At 43.3% G+C, this 19,867-nt stretch overlaps 1 protein-coding gene across 1 annotated transcript in view; it reads left to right on the top strand.

Moving 5' to 3' along the window:
• Window positions 1-19,867, top strand: part of LOC120940052 (integrin beta-1-A-like) — a 45,610-nt gene that overhangs the window by 20,070 nt on the left and 5,673 nt on the right. The window contains exons 6-13 of the mRNA XM_040352633.1: window positions 30-268; window positions 793-948; window positions 5,960-6,055; window positions 6,181-6,270; window positions 6,388-6,528; window positions 12,447-12,649; window positions 14,872-15,110; window positions 18,537-18,759. Of these exons, the coding sequence (XP_040208567.1) occupies window positions 30-268; window positions 793-948; window positions 5,960-6,055; window positions 6,181-6,270; window positions 6,388-6,528; window positions 12,447-12,649; window positions 14,872-15,110; window positions 18,537-18,759 (1,387 nt within the window). The remainder of the gene's footprint in view (window positions 1-29; window positions 269-792; window positions 949-5,959; window positions 6,056-6,180; window positions 6,271-6,387; window positions 6,529-12,446; window positions 12,650-14,871; window positions 15,111-18,536; window positions 18,760-19,867) is intronic.

Here is a 19,867-nt window from a genome sequence, read left to right as displayed (position 1 = left end):
TGAATTTTGTTTTGTCTGTTTTGCTTCAGGTTTCGGGTCTTTTGTAGAGAAGACAGTCATGCCATATATTAGTACTGCTCCTGCTAAACTCATTAACCCGTGCACCGCCGAACAGAATTGTACCAGTCCGTTCAGTTACAAGAATGTACTCAGCCTCACAAGTAATGCAAGCCTTTTTAATGAACTAGTAGGCAAACAGCAGATCTCTGGTAATCTGGATTCCCCAGAAGGTGGATTTGATGCTATTATGCAAGTCGCTGTGTGTGGTGTAAGTACTAAATCTATAGTGTACATTAGAACCAACTATTGTACTTACATGGGTTTCATAAAAATGACTTACCACTACATCACACATAATGCGTTTTGAATCAGAAGAGTGTGTAAACCCTAACCATTAACTGCTTCTATAAGCTTCCTTTTGGTCTGATTAATATACCACTGAAAGCATTTTGTTATATCTATTTGATAAGTGCAAAAAACAGTTGAGCCTGCCAGAAATACTAACAGTTATTAAGTTGATGTGTCTCTGTCTGCATGTGTCATCTCAAGCAGTGATATCACAATTCACTACAGAGCTACAGAACACCCTAATCTCCCCCACATGAAGAAGGTGACAATGTGATATATTTAAAGGAATGGCTGTAGCTATTCTATGTGCTGTCATTCGGCCTAGCCTTCTCACACTGCCATGATGGCATTGGTACGGACACAGAAGTTTCTGACACAGTTTAATGTTTCTAAAAGCATTTGAGCATTGCATGTTTCTTCATATTTCATGCTTTTTTTATGTAGGAACACATTAAATGGAGGAATGTCACACGCTTGTTGGTGTTTTCTACCGACGCTGGCTTCCATTTCGCTGGTGATGGCAGATTAGGAGGAATAGTTCTGCCAAATGATGGAAAATGTCACATGGAAGACAATAAGTACACAATGAGTCATTATTATGTGAGTCTGCAGATGTTTTTGTGAATTTTGATAATTTTATATCTTTCCCTTTCCCATACACACAATCGGAATTTCCGACAGCAAAAGTCCGATGTGAGCTCTTGAACGGAAATTCCGACCGTTTGTATGCTCCATCGGACTTTTGCTGTTGGAATTTCCACCAAGAAAAGATTGAGAGCTCAAAAAAATTCCTTGTCTGTAGCAATTCCAACGCGCAAAATTCCGCCGCATGTTTGGAAACAATTTGACGCATGCTGGGAAGCATTGAACTTCATTTTCTCGGCTCGTCAAAGTGTCGTACGTCACCGTGTTCTTGACGGTCGAAAGTTCAGAGAACTTTTGTTTGACCGTGTGTATGCAAGCCAAGCTTGAGCAGAATTCCGTCGGAAAATCCGATCGTGTGTATGCGGCATTAGACTACGTTAAAGTTGGACCTGCCATTTCGAAGCATTTAACCACTTGACAACTGTATACAGTACATATAAAGCGGCAAGGCGGCTCTCCTGTGCAAAATCACGAGCCTGTACGTGATTTAGCACTTCCAGGTCTGGGGCGCGCTTCCGGTGATTCACTCCCACTGTGATTGGACACAGCAGGAGCCAATCAGTGGGTGCAGTAGACTCGATGTCTGATGGCACTCGCCAATCTTCCCTGAGAGAAGCAAAATGGTAATCTGCCTATGTAAACAAGGCAGACTGCCGTTCTGTCAGTAGGGAAGGTGCTAATCCTGTGTTTCAACTAAGCAGGAACATGGATCTCTGCCTTTCCACAGTACAAGCACCTCCCCCACAGTTAGCAAGCACTCCCAAGGCACTCCCAAGGCACACATTTAACCCTTTGATGGCCCCTAATGTTAACCCCTTCTCTGCCAGTGTCATTAGTACAATGACAGTGCATATTTTTTAGCACTGTTTACTGAATTGATGTCACTTTTTACAATTTATATTTATTTATAATGCTTTCTTTTTTTAGGGGGGGGGGGTGGACCGTGTCAGTGTGTTTTTTCTTTTATTTTTTTATTATTTTATACAATAATTTTTTTCAGCCCTGTTGGAGGGCTTTGGTGAGATATCAGGGGTCTTAACAGACCTCTGACATCTCCCCTTTGAGACAGGGAAAGGGACTAGGGACACAGATTCCCCAGTCCATTTCTCAGCAGCCTCAGCTGCGCTGAAAATGAATGGAGAGAAGACAGCATTCTCTCTTCATTCATAAACTGAAACATTGTAATCACAGTTTACGATGTTTCAGTTATGTGAATGGTAATCACTGACTCTGTCCATTCGGAGCAGTAAGGAACCGGATTTACCAGCTCCTACCCCCGCTCTCCATCCTGACAGTTCCAGGGGTGGAGGAGGAGCACGGAGGGAGAGAGAAACACGGAGGGGGGCACGAAGGGAGACGAAAACACGGAGGCGGACACGGAGGGAGAGAGAAACACGGAGGGGGACACGGAGGGAGAGAGAAACACGGAGGGGGACATGGAGGGAGAGAGAAACACGGCGGGGACACGGAGGGAGATGGAAACATGGAGGAGGACACTGAGGGAGAGAGCAGCACGGAGGGGGACATGGAGGGAGGGAGACTGCAACAAAATGGAGGGGGGCTGGAGGAGGACACGGGACAGTCAGCGGTGATCGTGTGTGGGGGAGTTACAACCACCGATCACTGCTGATTTTAAAGGGGGGAGAAGCGGAGAAATTACTTTTAAATCTATAAAGAGGTGCTCGGTGCTTGTAACTTCCCCACGCACTGATCACCGCTGACTGTACAAGTATCGGGTGAAGCATCGGGAGCATTTGCCCGAGTATAAGTTCTCAGAGCAAATGCTTGGTATCGGTACCGATACCGATACTAGTATCGGTATCGGGACAACCCTAGTAGACACGATAACTTTTGTGCAAACCAATCAATATAGACTTATTGGGATTTTTTTACCAAAAATATGTAGCAGGATATATATTGGGCTGAAACGGTGAAGAAATTTTTATTTTTTTAAATTTTTTTATTGGATGTGTTTTAGCAGAAAGTAAAAATATTGTTTTTTTGTTCGTTTTTTCAAAATTGTCGGTCTTTTTTTGTTTATAGCGCAACAAAAATTACATAAACTTCATAAGGGTACAGCGTTGCATGACCGTGCAATTGGCAGTTAAAGTAACGCAGTACTGTTAAAATGGCCTGGTCATGAAGAGGGGTAAACCTTCCGGAGCTGAAGTGATTAATTGTAAATCTTAGGAAAATGTGGTATATTTGTTATTGCTCTATATACAAATATATAATTAATTGCTAATTAAGCTGATACGTCTTATTTATTTTTAAAGGCACGTAAACACAAATTCCATGGCACAGCACAAGATACAGAAGCTATTAGCATTTTCAAATATAAAAGGTTTATTGCCAATGCAAATATTTAGAACCCTTTTACACTCACAGCACCTGGGGGTCGTCGGTAAAGCGCCGTTATTTTTGGCTGATGGGGAGATCCTCTTAACGGTTGTCCAACCAGCCTGGAACACAGCTTTTCCCCAGCAGAAACTGTAGTGTGCACTGGAAATAAGGGTCACCGATCTACTTTGTGCCCCTAATAGTTGCTAATCTATCATGCAACTAGATCTCTATTTACAAGAAATGGCTGTCGGATGCCTAACCTGGCTCTAGCCTGTGATGGTTATTGAGCTCTAAGCTAAAACTAGCAATAGAAACCAAGATCAGAAGGGACAAGGCTAACTAAAATATCAGGAGCTGCATAAAATGTATATTGTAATAAACATGGTCATCTACTAATATACTGGGAGATGACCACTACACACTTTAGCACAGACCTAGCTATCTGGCCCTTTGCATGTGAGATAATAACAATAGGACAGAGATAAGTCTGTATTATAATTTATAGGAACACTTGCCTTAGTCCTCATGTACACTGCTGCTGGTAAGCAGATGTTAGGAGCAGTTGGGCATTTTTTTCAGCTGCCCCTGAACTCTCCTCTATGTTATCTTATAAGTACATGTACACAGGGTCGTTTATAGTCGTTTCTAGGTAGTTGAGTTAAGAGGCATTTTTTGTACAGCAAAAAAATGCATTCAGGAGGGATGTTCAGAGGCATTTTAAATGCCAAACACCTGTAACAGCTTGTAAACGCTGCTTAAAGTGGAGTTCCGGCCACAATTTCACTTTTTATATATAAATACACAATACACAATACACAAGCTTAATGTATTCTAGTAAAGTTAGTCTGTAAACTAAGGTCCATTTTGTTAGGTTGTTACAGCATTTAGACACTTTATAAAATAGAAATTGACTGGGGCCATCTTAAGTGTGGGCATCATGAAGCCAGACTGTATGACTTCCTGGATTTCAGCCTTGCAGATCAGGTTTTAGCACCTGTACTGTCCAAGTCACATGATTCTTTGAGACTGGGGAGTGCACAGACTCCTGGAAAGTTACACCCACTACATTCCCAGGAGTCTGTGCGGTGTAGGTTAGGAAGCTTAAGCACCTAGGTGCAGGAAGTGGGAAGATTAACTATTCTGCCTAGCAACAACACTTTGAAGGCATCTAAAAAAATATGTTTTTTTCTTAAAGGACTAATGACATTTTTTTAAAACTACTGATGTAATGTTATATTTATGGGTGGAACTCCACTTTAACTCGGTAACTCGCATTTACCAGCATTTCGTTTACAAACGTTTTTAATTTTAACAAAAAAATATATATTTTTAAAAACTCTTCTAGAGGTAAACATGGCTAAACAGATGTTTTTAAACGTTGGTTTCTAGCTGTCAAGTTAAAGGGGTTGTAAAGGTTCCTGTTTTTTCACCTTAATGCATTCTAAAAACATCTGACGATTACCACGCCCATCGTTTTACTTACCTGAGCCCTGCAAAGTCCCATGTCACGAATGCACTGTCCAGGCTTCTCGGCTCTTCATTGTATAGATTGATAGCAGCACAGCCATTGGCTCGCGCTTCTGTCAATCAAATCAAATGATGCGGAGCGCCGAGGGTAAACCAGGGGGGCGCCGGGGGGAAACCAGGGGGGAGCCGGGGGGCAGGGCTAAATCCTGTACTTGGCAGCTATAAACGCCGAATGCAGGACTAGGGAGCGTGCCCACAAGGTAACCCCCTTGGGAGAGCGCTTCTCAGGGGGGGTTATCTGAGGCGGGGAGGAGTCGAGAGAGCCTCCAGGGGACCCCAGAAAACGCAGTTTGGGGCCACTCTGTGCAAAATGAGCTGCACAGTGGAAGTAAGTATGACGTGTTTGTTATAAAAAAAAAATGCAAACCTTTACAACCACTTTAAATTGTTCAAGAGAGATTAAACAATGTCCCGTGTACATGAAGCCTAATAGTCTTTGCTTTTGTCTTGGGTGAAATATACCAGCTCCTGTGTCTATAAGGTCATGCTGCCTCAGACTTTCTCTCCACTTCCTCTTTCTGGGGCTTTCAACTCAACAACCTAGAGACAGGAAGAGCTATACATAATTCATTCTGTGACATTAGTGGTACAGCCACACTTATAAATAGAGAAAGTAGATCCCTACATATTTCTAGAACTGATCTTAGTCGACAACTGAAAAAAAAACAGAATTGTGCTTTTTAGTCTGTTACAGTGTGACGAATGTGCTATCTCCATTACGAACATTAGTTTTACCAGAACGCTCCCATCTCATAACTTGCTTCTGAGCATGCGCCGTTTTTTCCCGTCGGTAACGCGTACACACAACCGTTTTTCACGACGAGAAAAATGACGACGTGAAAAACGACGAGAAAAAATAGAGCATGTTCTAAATTTTTAAAGACCATTTTTCACATCGTCAAAAATGCTCTGGAGCCTACACACGACCGCTTTTAACAACCAATTTAAAAAATGGAATTTTTCTCGTCATGAAAAACGGTCATGTGTACGTGGCATAAGAATACTTAGCTTTCAGCATTTCCTATATCACATAATGATAGCTTTTGAACCCAACCAAAATATATATAGTATTTTAACTGAATACTTACATTCACAGGACTACCCATCAATCGCTCATTTGGTCCAGAAGCTCACTGAAAACAATATACAGACAATCTTTGCTGTTAGTGAGGAATTTCAGCCTCTTTACAAGGTATGTGAATAATGTGTGTTTTTTGTGAGTTTTTTTATTTATTTTTTGGCTTTGTGTTTAACCATCCCAGACAATTACCCCACTACGCCACAAATAGTAATTAAAGTGTTCCTTCTCATTTCTAGGAGCTGAAAAACCTCGTCCCAAAATCAGCTGTGGGAACTCTGTCTTCAAACTCTAGTAATGTAATTCAGCTGATCATTGATTCCTACAACGTAAGTACACACGTCTGAGTTTGGATGATAATCGTCCCGGCTCCTGTCTGCTTCCTGTTTTCAAAACTTTGTGGTACTTCTAAAAATTATTTTGTTTATTTTTTATTTTATATCCAGTCACTGTCTTCAGAGCTTTTTCTAGAAAACAGCAAATTGCCAGAAGGTGTAACAATCAATTATAAGTCATTCTGTAAGAACGGAGTGATCGGAACAGGAGAAAATGGAAGGAAATGCTCCAATATTTCTATTGGAGATCAGGTAAGAATTTGCAGGTTAATAACTTATGCTGGGATTTATGGGGTGGGCTGATGGGTGGCCAGATGGAAATGGTAAAATACAGGCAACGTGACAGGTACATGTTAGGGTTCAAGTAGTGTCAATACATTACAATTTATTGTTATATATATCTTGTATGTCAACTCAGGCTAGATACAACATTTATTGTCTAAACCGATGTTTCTCAACGTTTCAGTCAAGGCACCCTTTAAAATTATGCTAAAACTAATATTCTTACATTCACAGCATGCACGTAGGACACCCAATATTAGAGGTGATTTGTTTTTTCAAAGCAAATACACCTTTCCACACTGGTACTGACTAGTATTTTGTTTTTCTCTTCTCTCTCAGTTTCACTCCCTCACTTAGCTAATGTGACCCTAGTGCTGAAAGAGAGGAGCAGAGGAGTGGCAAACTAGGGTGTCCTCAGGCACCTGACATCTACCTTATCAATCTGTGATGTCCTTGGTTTTTAGATGTTGGCATCTGTCTCACACAGTGCCCAAGGCTCAAGTGCTGCACAATAAAAACCTGTGGCTTTGTTTAACAAAAAGGGAGACCTGATCCACCCACTTGTTAACAGTTTTTGGACAATATGGGGCAATTTTTTTTCATTTTGTCAAGACACCCCTGAAAAACCCAGAATGCACCCTGAATGTTAAAAAAAAGGCTGATCTAAACTATTACTCCTTCTTATATAAAGCTTGTACTTTATATGTTATCTGTATGGTTGTCCGCATCCTAAAGGTGCAGCCTGCAATGACCGATGCAAACAACCGCATATGTATTTGACAAAGCACAAAAGTTGGTTAGCACTTCTGTCTAGCAGTTCTAGGGTTGTTGGCTCAAATTCCATCCATGGCACCATCTGCACAGAGTTTGCTTGTTCTCCCTGTGCCGGCATGGGTTCCTTCTGGGTACTCTAGTTCAGTGGTTCTCAACCTTGTCCTCAAGTACCCCCAACAGGCCATGTCTGGGGAATTTCTCTTAGATAAAATAGTTGTCCAAAATACCAAGCCATTGGCCCGGATTCAGATAGGAGTTACGACGGCGTATCTCCGGATACGCCGTCGTAACTCTGAGTTGCGGGGTGGTATCTATGCGACTGATTCATAGAATCAGTTACACATAGATTTCCCTAAGATCCGACCGGCGTAAGTCTCTTACACCGTCGTATCTTAGGCTGCATATTTACGCTGGCCGCTAGGTGGCGCTTCCGTAGATTTACGCGAGGAATATGCAAATTAGGTAGAAACGCTGATTCAGAAACGTACGTCTGCCCGGCGCATTTTTTTACGTCGTTTACGTTAGGCTTTTTCCAGTGTAAAGTTACCCCTGCTATATGAGGGGAATCCTATGTTAAGTATGGACGTCGGGCCAGCGTCGTATTTTTCGGCGATTACGTCGTTTGCGTAAGTCGTTCGCGAATAGGGCTGGGCGTAATTTACGTTCACGTCGAAAGCATTGGCTTTTTGCGGGCTAATTTGGAGCATGCGCACTGGGATACGTTCACGGACGGCGCATGCGCCGTTCGTAAAAAACTTCAAATACGTGGGGTCACATGTAATTTAAATAAAACACGCCCACATCGTCCACATTTGAATTAGGCGGGCTTACACCGGACCACATACGCTACGCCGCCTTAACTTAGGGCGCAAGTTCTTTCTGAATACGGAACTTGCGCCCTAATTTAGGGTTGAGTAACGTATCTGAGATATGTTACGCCCGCCGATAGATACACCATTGTATCTGAATCTGGGCCATTGACTCTAAATAAAAGCACCTGTGCAAGATGAAGGAAAACCTGCAAATGTGGTCTGTTGGGGGTACTTGAGGATAGGGTTGAGAACCACTGCTCTAGTTTCCACCCACCCTCCAAAATGATGCTGCTAGGTTAATTGGCCATAGTATGTGTATTAATGTGTGTTAGGGACTTTAGATTGTAAGCTCCCTGAGGTCGGGGACTGATGTGAATGTATAATATGTAAGTAAAGTGCTGTGTAAATTGATGGTGCTATATAAGTACCTTTAATATAAAGGGTAAGATGAGGTGTCACACAGAGGAGGGTGCCAGTCTAGACCATATATGTTGTATCTAGCCTGAGTTGACATACAAAATATACCTAAAAATAAAGATGTAAGGCCACTTGAATCATACATGTGTACAGAGCTTTTTTTCTCAGAAAATAGGTGCAGGAACTCAACCACGACCCCATTCAGATTTCACAAACAGTAGAAGGGTCTTAAAGGGGCATTACATACCAGGATTGAATTACATACAGGGTGCAGAGTTCAGGTGGTTACACACAGAGTGCAGAGCTGTCACTTGTAAACACAGAAACCAGACTTCTATGTTTACAAGTGATTGTGGTGAGCAGGCACCAAAGGGTCTGAGCCAAAGGTGGTGGAACCGAGTTCCCCCAAGTTCCCCCTGAAAAAAAGCCCTGCATGTGTACATGTATTTGGCCTTTTCCATCTGGCCACCTGCCAGCCCATCCTATAAATCCCAACCTTGGCTGTGTGGCAGGGACCAGTTTTTACATGGGCCTATATTAATCCATACACTCCTGGAAAAGCAGATAAAAGGTTTTCTGTGGAACACCTTTAGTAGAAGATCATACCTATCGGACACCATTTACCACAACTCATTGAAAGAACAATTAAGCATAATGGGCCAAATCCTCAAAAGGGATACGCAGGCGGAACTGCTGTTCAGCCTGCGTATCCCTGTGCCTATCTTTGGAACTGATCCTCAGAAGCAGTTTTCCAAAGATAGGCAGAAGATCTGACATCTGTAAGACACTTACACTGTCAGATCTTAGGATGCAGTACCGCATCCGCCGCTGGGGGCATTTCGTGTTGAAATGCCGCTTTGCGTATGCAAATGAGGACTTACGGAGATCCACAAAGCTTTTCAGCTTTGTTTTTTCTGCGTAAGTTTATGTTTGCATACGTAAAATTAGGGCTGCTTTTACAAGGTGTAAACTGTTTACACCTTGTAAAAACAGACCTTTTTTTCGATCGCCGCGATTTTTTTTTAAATTTGATATTTTTTTTTTTTGTCCTTTTTTTTTTTTAACCCGTCGAAATTTTTTAACCCGGCGCGATCCTCAAAACTCCGCGTATCGTAAAAACACGCGATGCACGTCGGGAAAAATGACGTCACGGGCATGCGCAGTACGTCCGGCGCGGGAGCGCGCCTCATTTAAATTGTAATCGCCCCCTGGAGAAGAGGACCGCCTTGCGCCGGGAGAATTTAAGTTACATGGCCTGAAATTTCTAGGTAAGTGCTTTGTGGATCGGGCACTTAGGTAGAAATTTTAAGGCAGTGTAACTTAAATGGGAAAAGATAAGTTAGGCAGGATCTTTGAGGATTTGGCCCACTGAATCTGTACACTTTTAACAGGTGATAAGGCATTTATATATTTATGGATCCATACAGGCAAATAATGTTGGTTTTTAAAATGCACGTTTTTATATAGAAAGCTTAAAATGTGTATTTTTTTTTTATCTGAGTCAAGGAAGTGCCTTTAGGCCCCTTTCACGCTGGCAGTGTCTGCCAGTGGATCCGCCTGCTCAGCAGGGAATCTATCCGCTGATCCCCGCTGAGCAGGCGGATGACAGGTCCATGTCCACTCCACTGATGGAGAGCAGACCTGGACACACCCTGCTCTCCTCTATGGGCTGTCAGATGGAAACAGACAGCCTGTCTGGTTCCATCCGATCTACCAGAAGGATTTTGCCAGACAGGATCAGATGTCACATGCCCATTGACATCCACTGCTCCATAGAGAGAAATACAGTGGCGGTGCGTCCATAGTGGGCGCAGGAGCGCCGCCCCCTCTCTCCTGCACCCGTCAGTCTCCAATAGATAAATTCATGCATTGCATGAATCTATCTATTGTTGCCGCTGCCGCCCACTATTCAAGCAAGACTTGTAAGTTTCACCGAATTGCAAAAAAAATTGGTCTTATGCAGATGGGGCTGTGTAGTGTAGCAGAATCGTGCAAGTCACAGGACTGGATGGGGAGAATTACAAATCCCATGGCAGGTAGAATGGGAGGCTACGTCAGTGACGTCACCACGCTCGGGAGGAAGGGCTCCTGTCTGCCGGCCGGCTTGTTCAACTTTTAAAACACATGACTGTTTTTATCAACATTGATGTAAGTAGACTACTGTTTCAATAAATTTTCGGTACTGTACTGTATTACGCTATATGCGTCTTCCTTTTTTTATACACTCCCCCCTATGGAGCGACTGTGATCTTTTGATTGTGACACTGCGGACTCCTGATCCGGGTTCCCTGGAGAAAATAAAGGCCGTGGCTGGGCTATAGCCATCCACTTTGAGTTCTTACCTTCTGGTAAGAGGCTTTGATTTTCAGGTGGAGGAATTCACGTACTGCATGCATGTCACTGGGTGTTGGAGGAATTTATATCCATCAATACATCGTTGTGCCACACTACATGGAACAAGTGTCTTTTTACCATTGAGTGCAACCTTGCCTCTGCTTTAAAACCCACAGACTTTATCCATCGATAATATTCATATTGTAGTAGTGGACTTTATCAACCTAATCTTGGCGCGGCTTTTTTGTCTTTTAGGTAGAATGGCTCCCTGTATATGTATTTCATTTGTTTCATGCATTTAACTGTTTGGAGTTGAGCATTAGGCCGAATTCACATATGTGCGGCTGTGGTTTGCAGTCCAGGGTTCAATGCGTTTCAAGTGCAAATTTTTGCCTGAACTCTCACCCAAAAAAAGCACCTTTTTGAAACTGCATCGTGGCCACCCTGGACATGTGTGAACCGGCTCCATTGAGAGGCAGTCATACTCACATGTCATGCGAATTGGATGCATTTTAAAACTCATTCAATTCGCATATATGTAAACCCAGTCTTAATAATTTTCTGTATATTCCTGTGCCTATGTCTCTTTACTATTCTCTGTTCATTTGCTAGAAATAGACAGCAATAACACCTCACAGATCATAATGTCATCTTACACACAACAATAAATCAATGTGGTGAACAGTGAAGTGACCCAAAACCTTTCCTCCTGTGGGAAGGAGGAAGCTGGATTCAAGGCAGCAAATAACATGACATATACATTGGGGGAGATTTACTAAACCTGAAGTACTCAGAATATAGTGTAGCTGTGCATGGTAGCCAATCAGCTTCTAACTTCAGCTTGTTCAATTAAAGGAGTTGTAAAGTCTCAAGATTTTTCACCTAAATGCATTCTATGCTTCTATGGTTAAGGTTAAAAACCTCCTTGACCGCCCCCCCCCCCCCCAGAGCCCCCTTTTTCTTATCTGGACCTGATCGTTCCAGCACCGAGCACAAACTCAGCGGCTCCAGACGCTATTTTGGGTTCTCATTGGATAGATTGATAGCAGCAGTAGCCATTTGCTCCCGCTGCTGTCAATCACATCCAGTGACACAGGAGCGGGGGCGGGGCCGAGTCCTGCTGTCTGCGTCAATGGACGCATCAGCGGAACTTGTAAACAAACCCGCACGGGTGCCCCCAGGGAATGTGGGTCTTTATGGGGTCACCCAATGAAGAGGAGTAGCGAGGAGCGCCAACGACACACCCCAGAAGAGGAGGATTTGGGCTGCTCTGTGTAAAACCCTTGCACAGAGCAGGCAAGTATAACATGTTTGTTATTTTATTTATTTTTTTAAACAAACCTTTACAATCACTTTAAGCTTTGCCAATAAAACCTGGAAGCTAATTGGTTTCAATGCAGAGCTGCACCAGATTTTGCACTCTCCAATTTTAGTAAATGTTCCTCCTATACAAATAATTTGTACTAAAAGATCTGCATCACAGTGTGGTATTTGGACAGTTTTTGTATTGTTTAGCAACATGGTATCCACTGGACTATGTTTTTCTTTTAGGTTGAATTTGAGATCAGTGTAACTGCTCACAAGTGCCCCAAAAAGAATGAAACCAATTCCATTAAAATTAAGCCATTGGGATTTAATGAGGAGGTTGAGATTCGTCTGGAATTTATTTGTGAATGTGATTGTCAAGAGTCGGGAACCCCTGATAGCCCAGAATGTCATTATGGGAATGGTACATTTGAATGTGGAGCCTGCAGGTAATTGTTTTTTAAAATAAAACAAAAATAATCCTGCGCTTGGGATATTAGTGTAAAAAAGCTGCTGCCCCCCCTAGTAGAGTCCCCCAAAGGGGATACTAAAGAAAGAAAGTAAGGAAGAGTGGGGGTGGTGGTGCTGCCTGGCCCTAAAGAATAATCTGTGAAAAAATCACCAAAAATAGTGATTATAATCCGATAAAATGTGTATATTATTATTAATGTGGATATGACATAAACACATTAAACTAGTGAATGTAAAAGTGCTACCAGTACGGGTGGGCCTATAATCCCAGCTGGATTCTAATCAAATAGCCTGCAATACCGTACTTAAGGGAAGAAGACTTTTAGATATAAGTGATATAGTGAACTGGTTTAAAGCTATCCAGCAAATCTGCTTAATATTATGACATAATCCTATCCCGTGGAGCACGCCACATACCATAGGAACATAAAGTAAATGTATGTCAATAATATATTAGCCGATAATGGATATACCAATCACCAAAAAAAAAACTAAAAATTAAAATTAAAATAAAAAGTCCAACAAATAAAAGTGATACTAAATGTCCAATAAAAAATCAGTATTGAAGTTCCATTCATCAGTGCTCAAATCGGTGCGTGATCTCACAGTGAAGGGTTTCGTATAACACGATAAGGTGATCTTGGAGTGACTACAGGTGCTCCCCCACAAGGGTCCCCACTCACCAGCTCCAATAACCCCTCTGGGGGTGTACAGGGCTTCCACTGCTCTGTTCCCCTGCTCACCAGACTGGTTTGTATTCAGGCATAAACTCAGAAAGTAGGCAACAGCAAGTGTCCAGTTCCTCAGAAACAAAGTATGGCTCTCATGGTGTAGTATCAAAAAAGCATTTTATTAACTACCACCATAAAATGTATACATAAAACAATAAAATCAGCTGGTTTCTGTCTTCCAGGTATTGCTGAGTAAAAAAATATAGGCACTGTGCGTACGCCAAGCTGGAGATCGCAGCGTGCGCTCCAACTGCGTTCCAGCTGGCGATACCCGTAAATGACGTAAGGTGCGTAACTCCGCCTAATGCGTTTCGTCATAGACGTCGTCTGAGCCTCTGATTGGCTGGCCACATAATTTTATTATTGGTTCAATAATAACAGGCTGCCAATCAGAGGTTCAGGCTGTAAATAACGAGGAGCCCTTATATACAGTAGAGCAGGCAGCCAATAATAACCCCAACGTAAGGTGGGGAAATTAAAGAAGAGACACCCAGGGATGGGAGGAGGGGAGGGGTGTCCCTTCTTTCCTCATACTTTGTACCCCCCCCCCCTCACCTGGAGCCATGGGGGGTACGGGGGCTCAGGCTGTGAAAGGAGAGCAGCCAGGGAAGAAAGAAGGGAAGAAATAAAACAGTCCATAGAGCCACCCTTACATTACAGTCCCTCTTACTTTAGAGTACTCACTAAAAGGCAGGAGAGAGAAGGGAGGGAGTGGAGAGACTTTATTCCTAGTGGAAGGATTAGCAGGCTGAACTTTTCCTCTTCTGGCTGCTGGGCTTCAACCTTCCCACCCACAAACCTTCTCTGAGGCACAACACTGCCTGGGAGTGTGTGCAGGGCAGACAAAGGAGGAGAGGCTCTCTCCCTTCTCTCCCCTCCATGGGGAGGCTGTCAGTGCTCATCTGGGCTGTGAGAAAAACTCTCTTTTAGCTCAGAGCCCTGCAGCTGCGGGGGAGCCAACGTCCATCCCCCGGCCCAGTCAACCCCTGCCTTCCCTGCTACTGAGTAGAACACACAGGCAGCTGTGGCTGGCTGCAACACACAGTTCTCTGCAATTCTCCTGTGCTCAACCGACTCTGTCATTCAGCATGAGCTCGCTCTCGGTCATCCTGCGTCCCCTTTAAATGTTGCACCCGGGCCAAGTGCCCAGGTGCACCTTCCCCACACACACACCGGCTACATTTTACTCACCTTTAATTACAGTATCTGGGTTTGGCAGCCTCTGAACTATCCTGGGAGAACCTGTGTTTTCTCAGCGGACCCTTCTGGGGAGAGGTATAGGGTAAGATACATTGAAAGCGAAGCATACTCTATATGCATATACTGTATCTGTGTATAAGTACATCTTATACTTTTTGGAAGTGCAGAGCACACTTTAGAAACCTCCAGGTATGCAAACTTGAGGTTATGGAGGTATAAATTATTTTTGGTGTATGTTGGTTTTTCACACTGGATTCCTATATTTTCAGATGCAATGAGGGTCGTATTGGAAAAGAGTGCGAATGCAGTACACAGCAGGTTGGCAGTGAAGACATGGATGCTCAGTGCAGAAAGGAGGACAGCTCAGAGATCTGCAGTAACAATGGAGATTGTATCTGTGGCCAGTGTGTGTGTAAGAAGAGGGAAAATCCTAAGGAGTTCTACTCCGGGAAATACTGTGAATGCGACAATTTCAATTGTGATCGATTCAATGGATTGATTTGTGGAGGTGATTTCAACACTAATCCTAGGAAAGAACAACCCTAAAATGCTTAAATCTGTGTTAAACCCCAAATCAAAATTGTATTTTATCTCAGTTTACCAATCCTTAAATGTGGTAGCTGCATTGGTTTACTGGTTACTGGTTACTGGCTGCATTTTCACTTGGTGATGCGGCCAGTAACAAACTTCTGTCTTAAGGCCCGTACACACAATCTGATTTTTCGACAGGAATTGTGTGATGACAGGCTGTTGTCGGAAAATCCGACCATTTGTATGCTCCATTGGACAATATTCGGATTTTCCGCCAGCAAATGTTGGATATTATACTTTAAAATTTTCCAATAACGACTGTGTGTTGTGGGATTATCCGATCATGTGTACAGAAGTCCATCGGACAAAACTCCAAAGTACAAACACGCATGCTCAGTAGCAATGCTAACCATAACACAACATTAGCAGAAGTTGCCCAAAGGGTGGCGCTAAAGAGCCGAAAAACACGTTTTGTGTTTGTTGGCCGACAACTCTTTGCCGTTTGTATGCAAGACAAGTTCATGGCCAACGCCCTTCGGACAAAAGTCCTAAGCTTTGTCCGCGGAAAATCCGATCGTGTGTACCAGGCTTTAAGGCTCATACACACAATCCGATTGTTGGCAGGGGATTGTCTGTTGACAGACTGTTGTCCTAAAATCTGTCTGTTAGCACGCTCCTTTTGACATTTGTTGTCCAACTTTAGGCTGACAAATGTTGGATTACATGTTAGTAAATTTTCTGCGGACAACGGCTGGTTGTCAGATTTTCTGATGGTCAGTACACAAGTCCGTCACACAAGTTGAAAGTACAGACACGCATGCTCGGAATCAATGCTCACCAAAAACGAAATTAGCAGAAGCAGCCCAAAGGGTGGCGCTCAAGAGCTGAAATTCCTCATAGTACGTCACTACGTGCGTGTTTGTTGCACAAAAATTGTGTACCGTTAGTATGCAAGACAAGATCCTGGCACACACCCTTAACCACTTACCCCCCGGACCATATTGCTGCCCAAAGACCAGAGCACTTTTTGCGATTCGGTCTGCATCGCTTTAACTGACAATTGCGCGGTCGTGCGACGTGGCTCCCAAACAAAATTGGCGTCCTTTTTTCCCACAAATAGAGCTTTCTTTTGGTGGTATTTGATCACCTCTGCGGTTTTTAGTTTTTGCGCTATAAACAAAAATAGAGCGACAATTTTGAAAAAAATGAATATTTTTTACTTTTTGCTATAATAAATATCCCCCAAAAATATATAAAAAAACATTTTTTTTCCTCAGTTTAAGACGATACGTATTATTCTACATATTTTTTGTAAAAAAAAAATCACAATAAGCGTTTATTGATTGGTTTACGCAAAAGTTATAGCGTTTACAAAATAGGGGGTATTTTTATGGCATTTTTATTAATATTTTTTTTTTACTAGTAATGGCGGCGATCAGCGATTTTTTTCGGTACTGCGACATTATGGCGGACACTTCGGACACTTTTGACACATTTTTGGGACCATTGGCATTTTTATAGCGATCAGTGCTATAAAATTGCATTGGATTACTATAAAAATGCCACTGGCAGTGAAGGGGTTAACACTAGGGGGCAGGGAAGGGGTTAAGTATGTCCCTGGGTGTGTTCTTACTGTGGGGGGGGTGGCCTGACTAGGGGAAACATTGATCTTCTGTTCATACATTGTATGAACAGAGGATTAGCATTTCCCCCCCTGACAGGACCGGGAGCTGTGTGTTTACACACACAGCTCCTGGTCCCCGCTCTGTAACGAGCGATCGCGGGTGCCCGGCGGCGATCGCGCCCACCGGGCACCCGCAGGGGAGTCACGGACGAGTGGGGGGCGCAAAGAGAGCCGACGTAGAGCTACGGGCTCTCGCCCAGGAGAGCCGACCTGCTGCCGTAGAATGATAGCGGCTGGTCGGCAAGTAGTTAAGACAAAAATCAGACGCTCGGTTGGCCACTAATCGGATCGTGTGTATGAGGCTTTAAGGCCCGTACACACGATCGGATATTCTGATAACAATTGTGTGATGGAAGGGTTTTGTCGGATAATCCGACTGTCTGTATGCTCCATTGGACAATTGTTGTGGGAGAAGAAAGGAAGAGGTGGGTGGACATCCGTGGTGAAGGTGGAGCCAGGCCGTGGAGTGCACTAGGTGCAGAGGAGGAGAAAGTTAACTTCTCCTTCACTTTGAATACTGGGCAGGGAGTTGCGGCCGTGATGACGGGGTTTGCTCCTCTGTCAGTTTCATTCTAGAATGAAGGTGTCTGGGACTCAGGACAGATTTGCTAATTGCGGGACTGTCTCGGGCAACCCTGAAAACGTGGGTACCCTACGTTGATCCCTGATTCAAGGTGAGGGCACCTGCCCCCCCTTGCAGATGCCCATGATCATCTTAGCTCGACCAACCAAGCAACTAAAGATTCAAAACCCATAAGGAAGACCAGGAGAAGATGGCTATACACATGACTGATGGGAGCTCTGACAGTGCATGGCTGATCACTTGCTAGGTATGTAGTACATTCTACCACATTATGGCTTTAAGATCCTGGGGCCCAATAAAAAAAAATTGACAGAGGTTTTATTTCACTTCACAAAGTTGGGAAATAACCACATTTAAGGGATTGGTAAACTGCAATTTATTACATTTCTGCTTTTGGTTTTAATAATGCTTTAGTGTACCCAAGTTAAAATATCTATAACATTACATAATATGTTGACATACTATATATACATTTGCTTTTACAGTAAGAGTTTCTGTAGATCTTCCAAACATACAGATCTGACTTTCTGGTAGGAAAATTAAAATCTCAGAGGAAAACAAATGTTTGGATGTCTGTTCTGTTCCACATTCATATATTTTTTTTCTGTATTGCATATTGAACTGCATCAGGTTATTATTTTGTAGTATGCTGCCATCTAGTGGCAGTTATGGGCCAAATGATTTTGGAATCTTTGTCTGTCTTCTTACAGTAGTTTGTGTAGTCCGAGCTAGACCCTCCTTGTTTCTTCCATGGTCTCCCATGGGCACTGATAGGCTGCACTTATGAGGCAGGCGGCATTGATGGACATTGATGGGCACTGATAGGTAGCACTAATAGTCACTGATAGGTGGCACTGACGGACACTGATAGGCAGCACTGATAGGCTTTGGTAGGCAGCACTGATAGGTGACACTGATGAGGAGGCACTGATGGGCACTGATTGGCAGCACTGATAAGCACCGGTGGGCACAGATTGGCAGCACTGTTGGGACTGCGCTCATAATCTGGACAAGCAGTAACAATCATAGGGAGTTAAACTACCTATAGTCTAGTTAAAATGGAAAGGTGTTTGCTAATTCTAAAGTGGCAATTATGTCAGTTTTCAAACTGAATACTTAAACATGTCTTATTACAGGTAATGGAATCTGCTCATGCAGAAAATGCAAATGTTTCCCTAACTTTTCTGGTAGTGCGTGTGATTGCTCAGAAGATATCTCAACGTGCATGGCATCTAATGGTCAGCTATGTAATGGAAGAGGAGAATGTGTCTGTGGAAGGTGTAAATGTAAAGACCCCAAATTCCACGGACAGAAGTGTGAGACATTCCAGACCACTCTTGGTGTTTGTGTGGAATACAAGTGAGTATTACAGTAAGTATTACAGTAAGTATTACAGTACCCAAGTTGATCGATTGATCAACTTGGGTGCATTCAACCTGCCCTGGTGAACCGACCAAGATTCAAACCGCCTATGACTGGCTTAAAGTGGATGTAAACCCAAAACATTTTTTTTTTAATTAAGACTCATTTCTGTTACAGCAGAGGATGTTATTTCATCTGTGCCCAGTCTTGCCACAAAGAGTTAATCCAGCTCTGAGCAATCCTCTTATCTTTTTTCAGTAAGATAAAAACAGACACACACAGAGAAATAGGTGTCCTTTTCCTCCCTTGCTGTGAGTGACAGGTAATTTCCTTATCTCATGCATCAGAGGCATTCTGTGTACTTCACATTGCCCCTCCTTTCTTCTCCAGCTCTCCCAGAATTGGCTGCTCCACACCTCAGCATGATTGGGCATTCTGAAGTCATGTGGTGACTTTCCTGGGTTTTGACTGGATGTTGTGGATTATGCCCCATGATCACTGAGACCAGCAGAAGTTCTGTGTAAGAAATATCGATACCTGGACAAGGAGAGTGTAGAGGTGGGCGGGGAGTCTACTGACATCATGGCTCATCACGAACCCACGAGCCCTGGACAACAGACCTGCCCACAGAATCCGACGCATTACAGGGCTCCAACCAGCTAAAGGGGAGACATTTGACAGGTAAGGATACATGCAGGAGGCATGTATATCCTTATAGATAACCACTATGGAAGTCATTTAGAAATGATAAGAGTGGGTTTACATCCATTTTAAGTCTTTTTAGTAACAACTTCACCTGCAGTTACTTATTTCTCTGTGGCTTTTACCTCCACTGTTGACTATGACACCAAAGTTCTGTAGCTGTAACTGTGCAGCTTCTGATTACACCACTTAGGGCCAGATTCTCGTAGATCCGGCGTATCTCTGCGGCGGCGTAACGTATGTCATTTACGTTACGCCGCCGCAAGTTTTACAGGCAAGTGCTTTATTCACAAAGCACTTGCCTGTAAAGTTGCGGCGGCGTAGCGTAAATCACCCGGCGCAAGCCTGCCTAATTCAAATTAGCCGGGTAGGGGGTGTGGAGCATTTGAATTAAGCGCGTTCC

The sequence above is a fragment of the Rana temporaria genome, chromosome 5 (genome assembly GCF_905171775.1).
Source record: "Rana temporaria chromosome 5, aRanTem1.1, whole genome shotgun sequence".
Classification (NCBI taxonomy): Eukaryota; Metazoa; Chordata; class Amphibia; order Anura; family Ranidae; genus Rana; species Rana temporaria.
The sequence above is the reverse complement of the archived record's forward strand: the minus strand, read 5'-3'. Positions and strand labels throughout refer to the sequence as shown.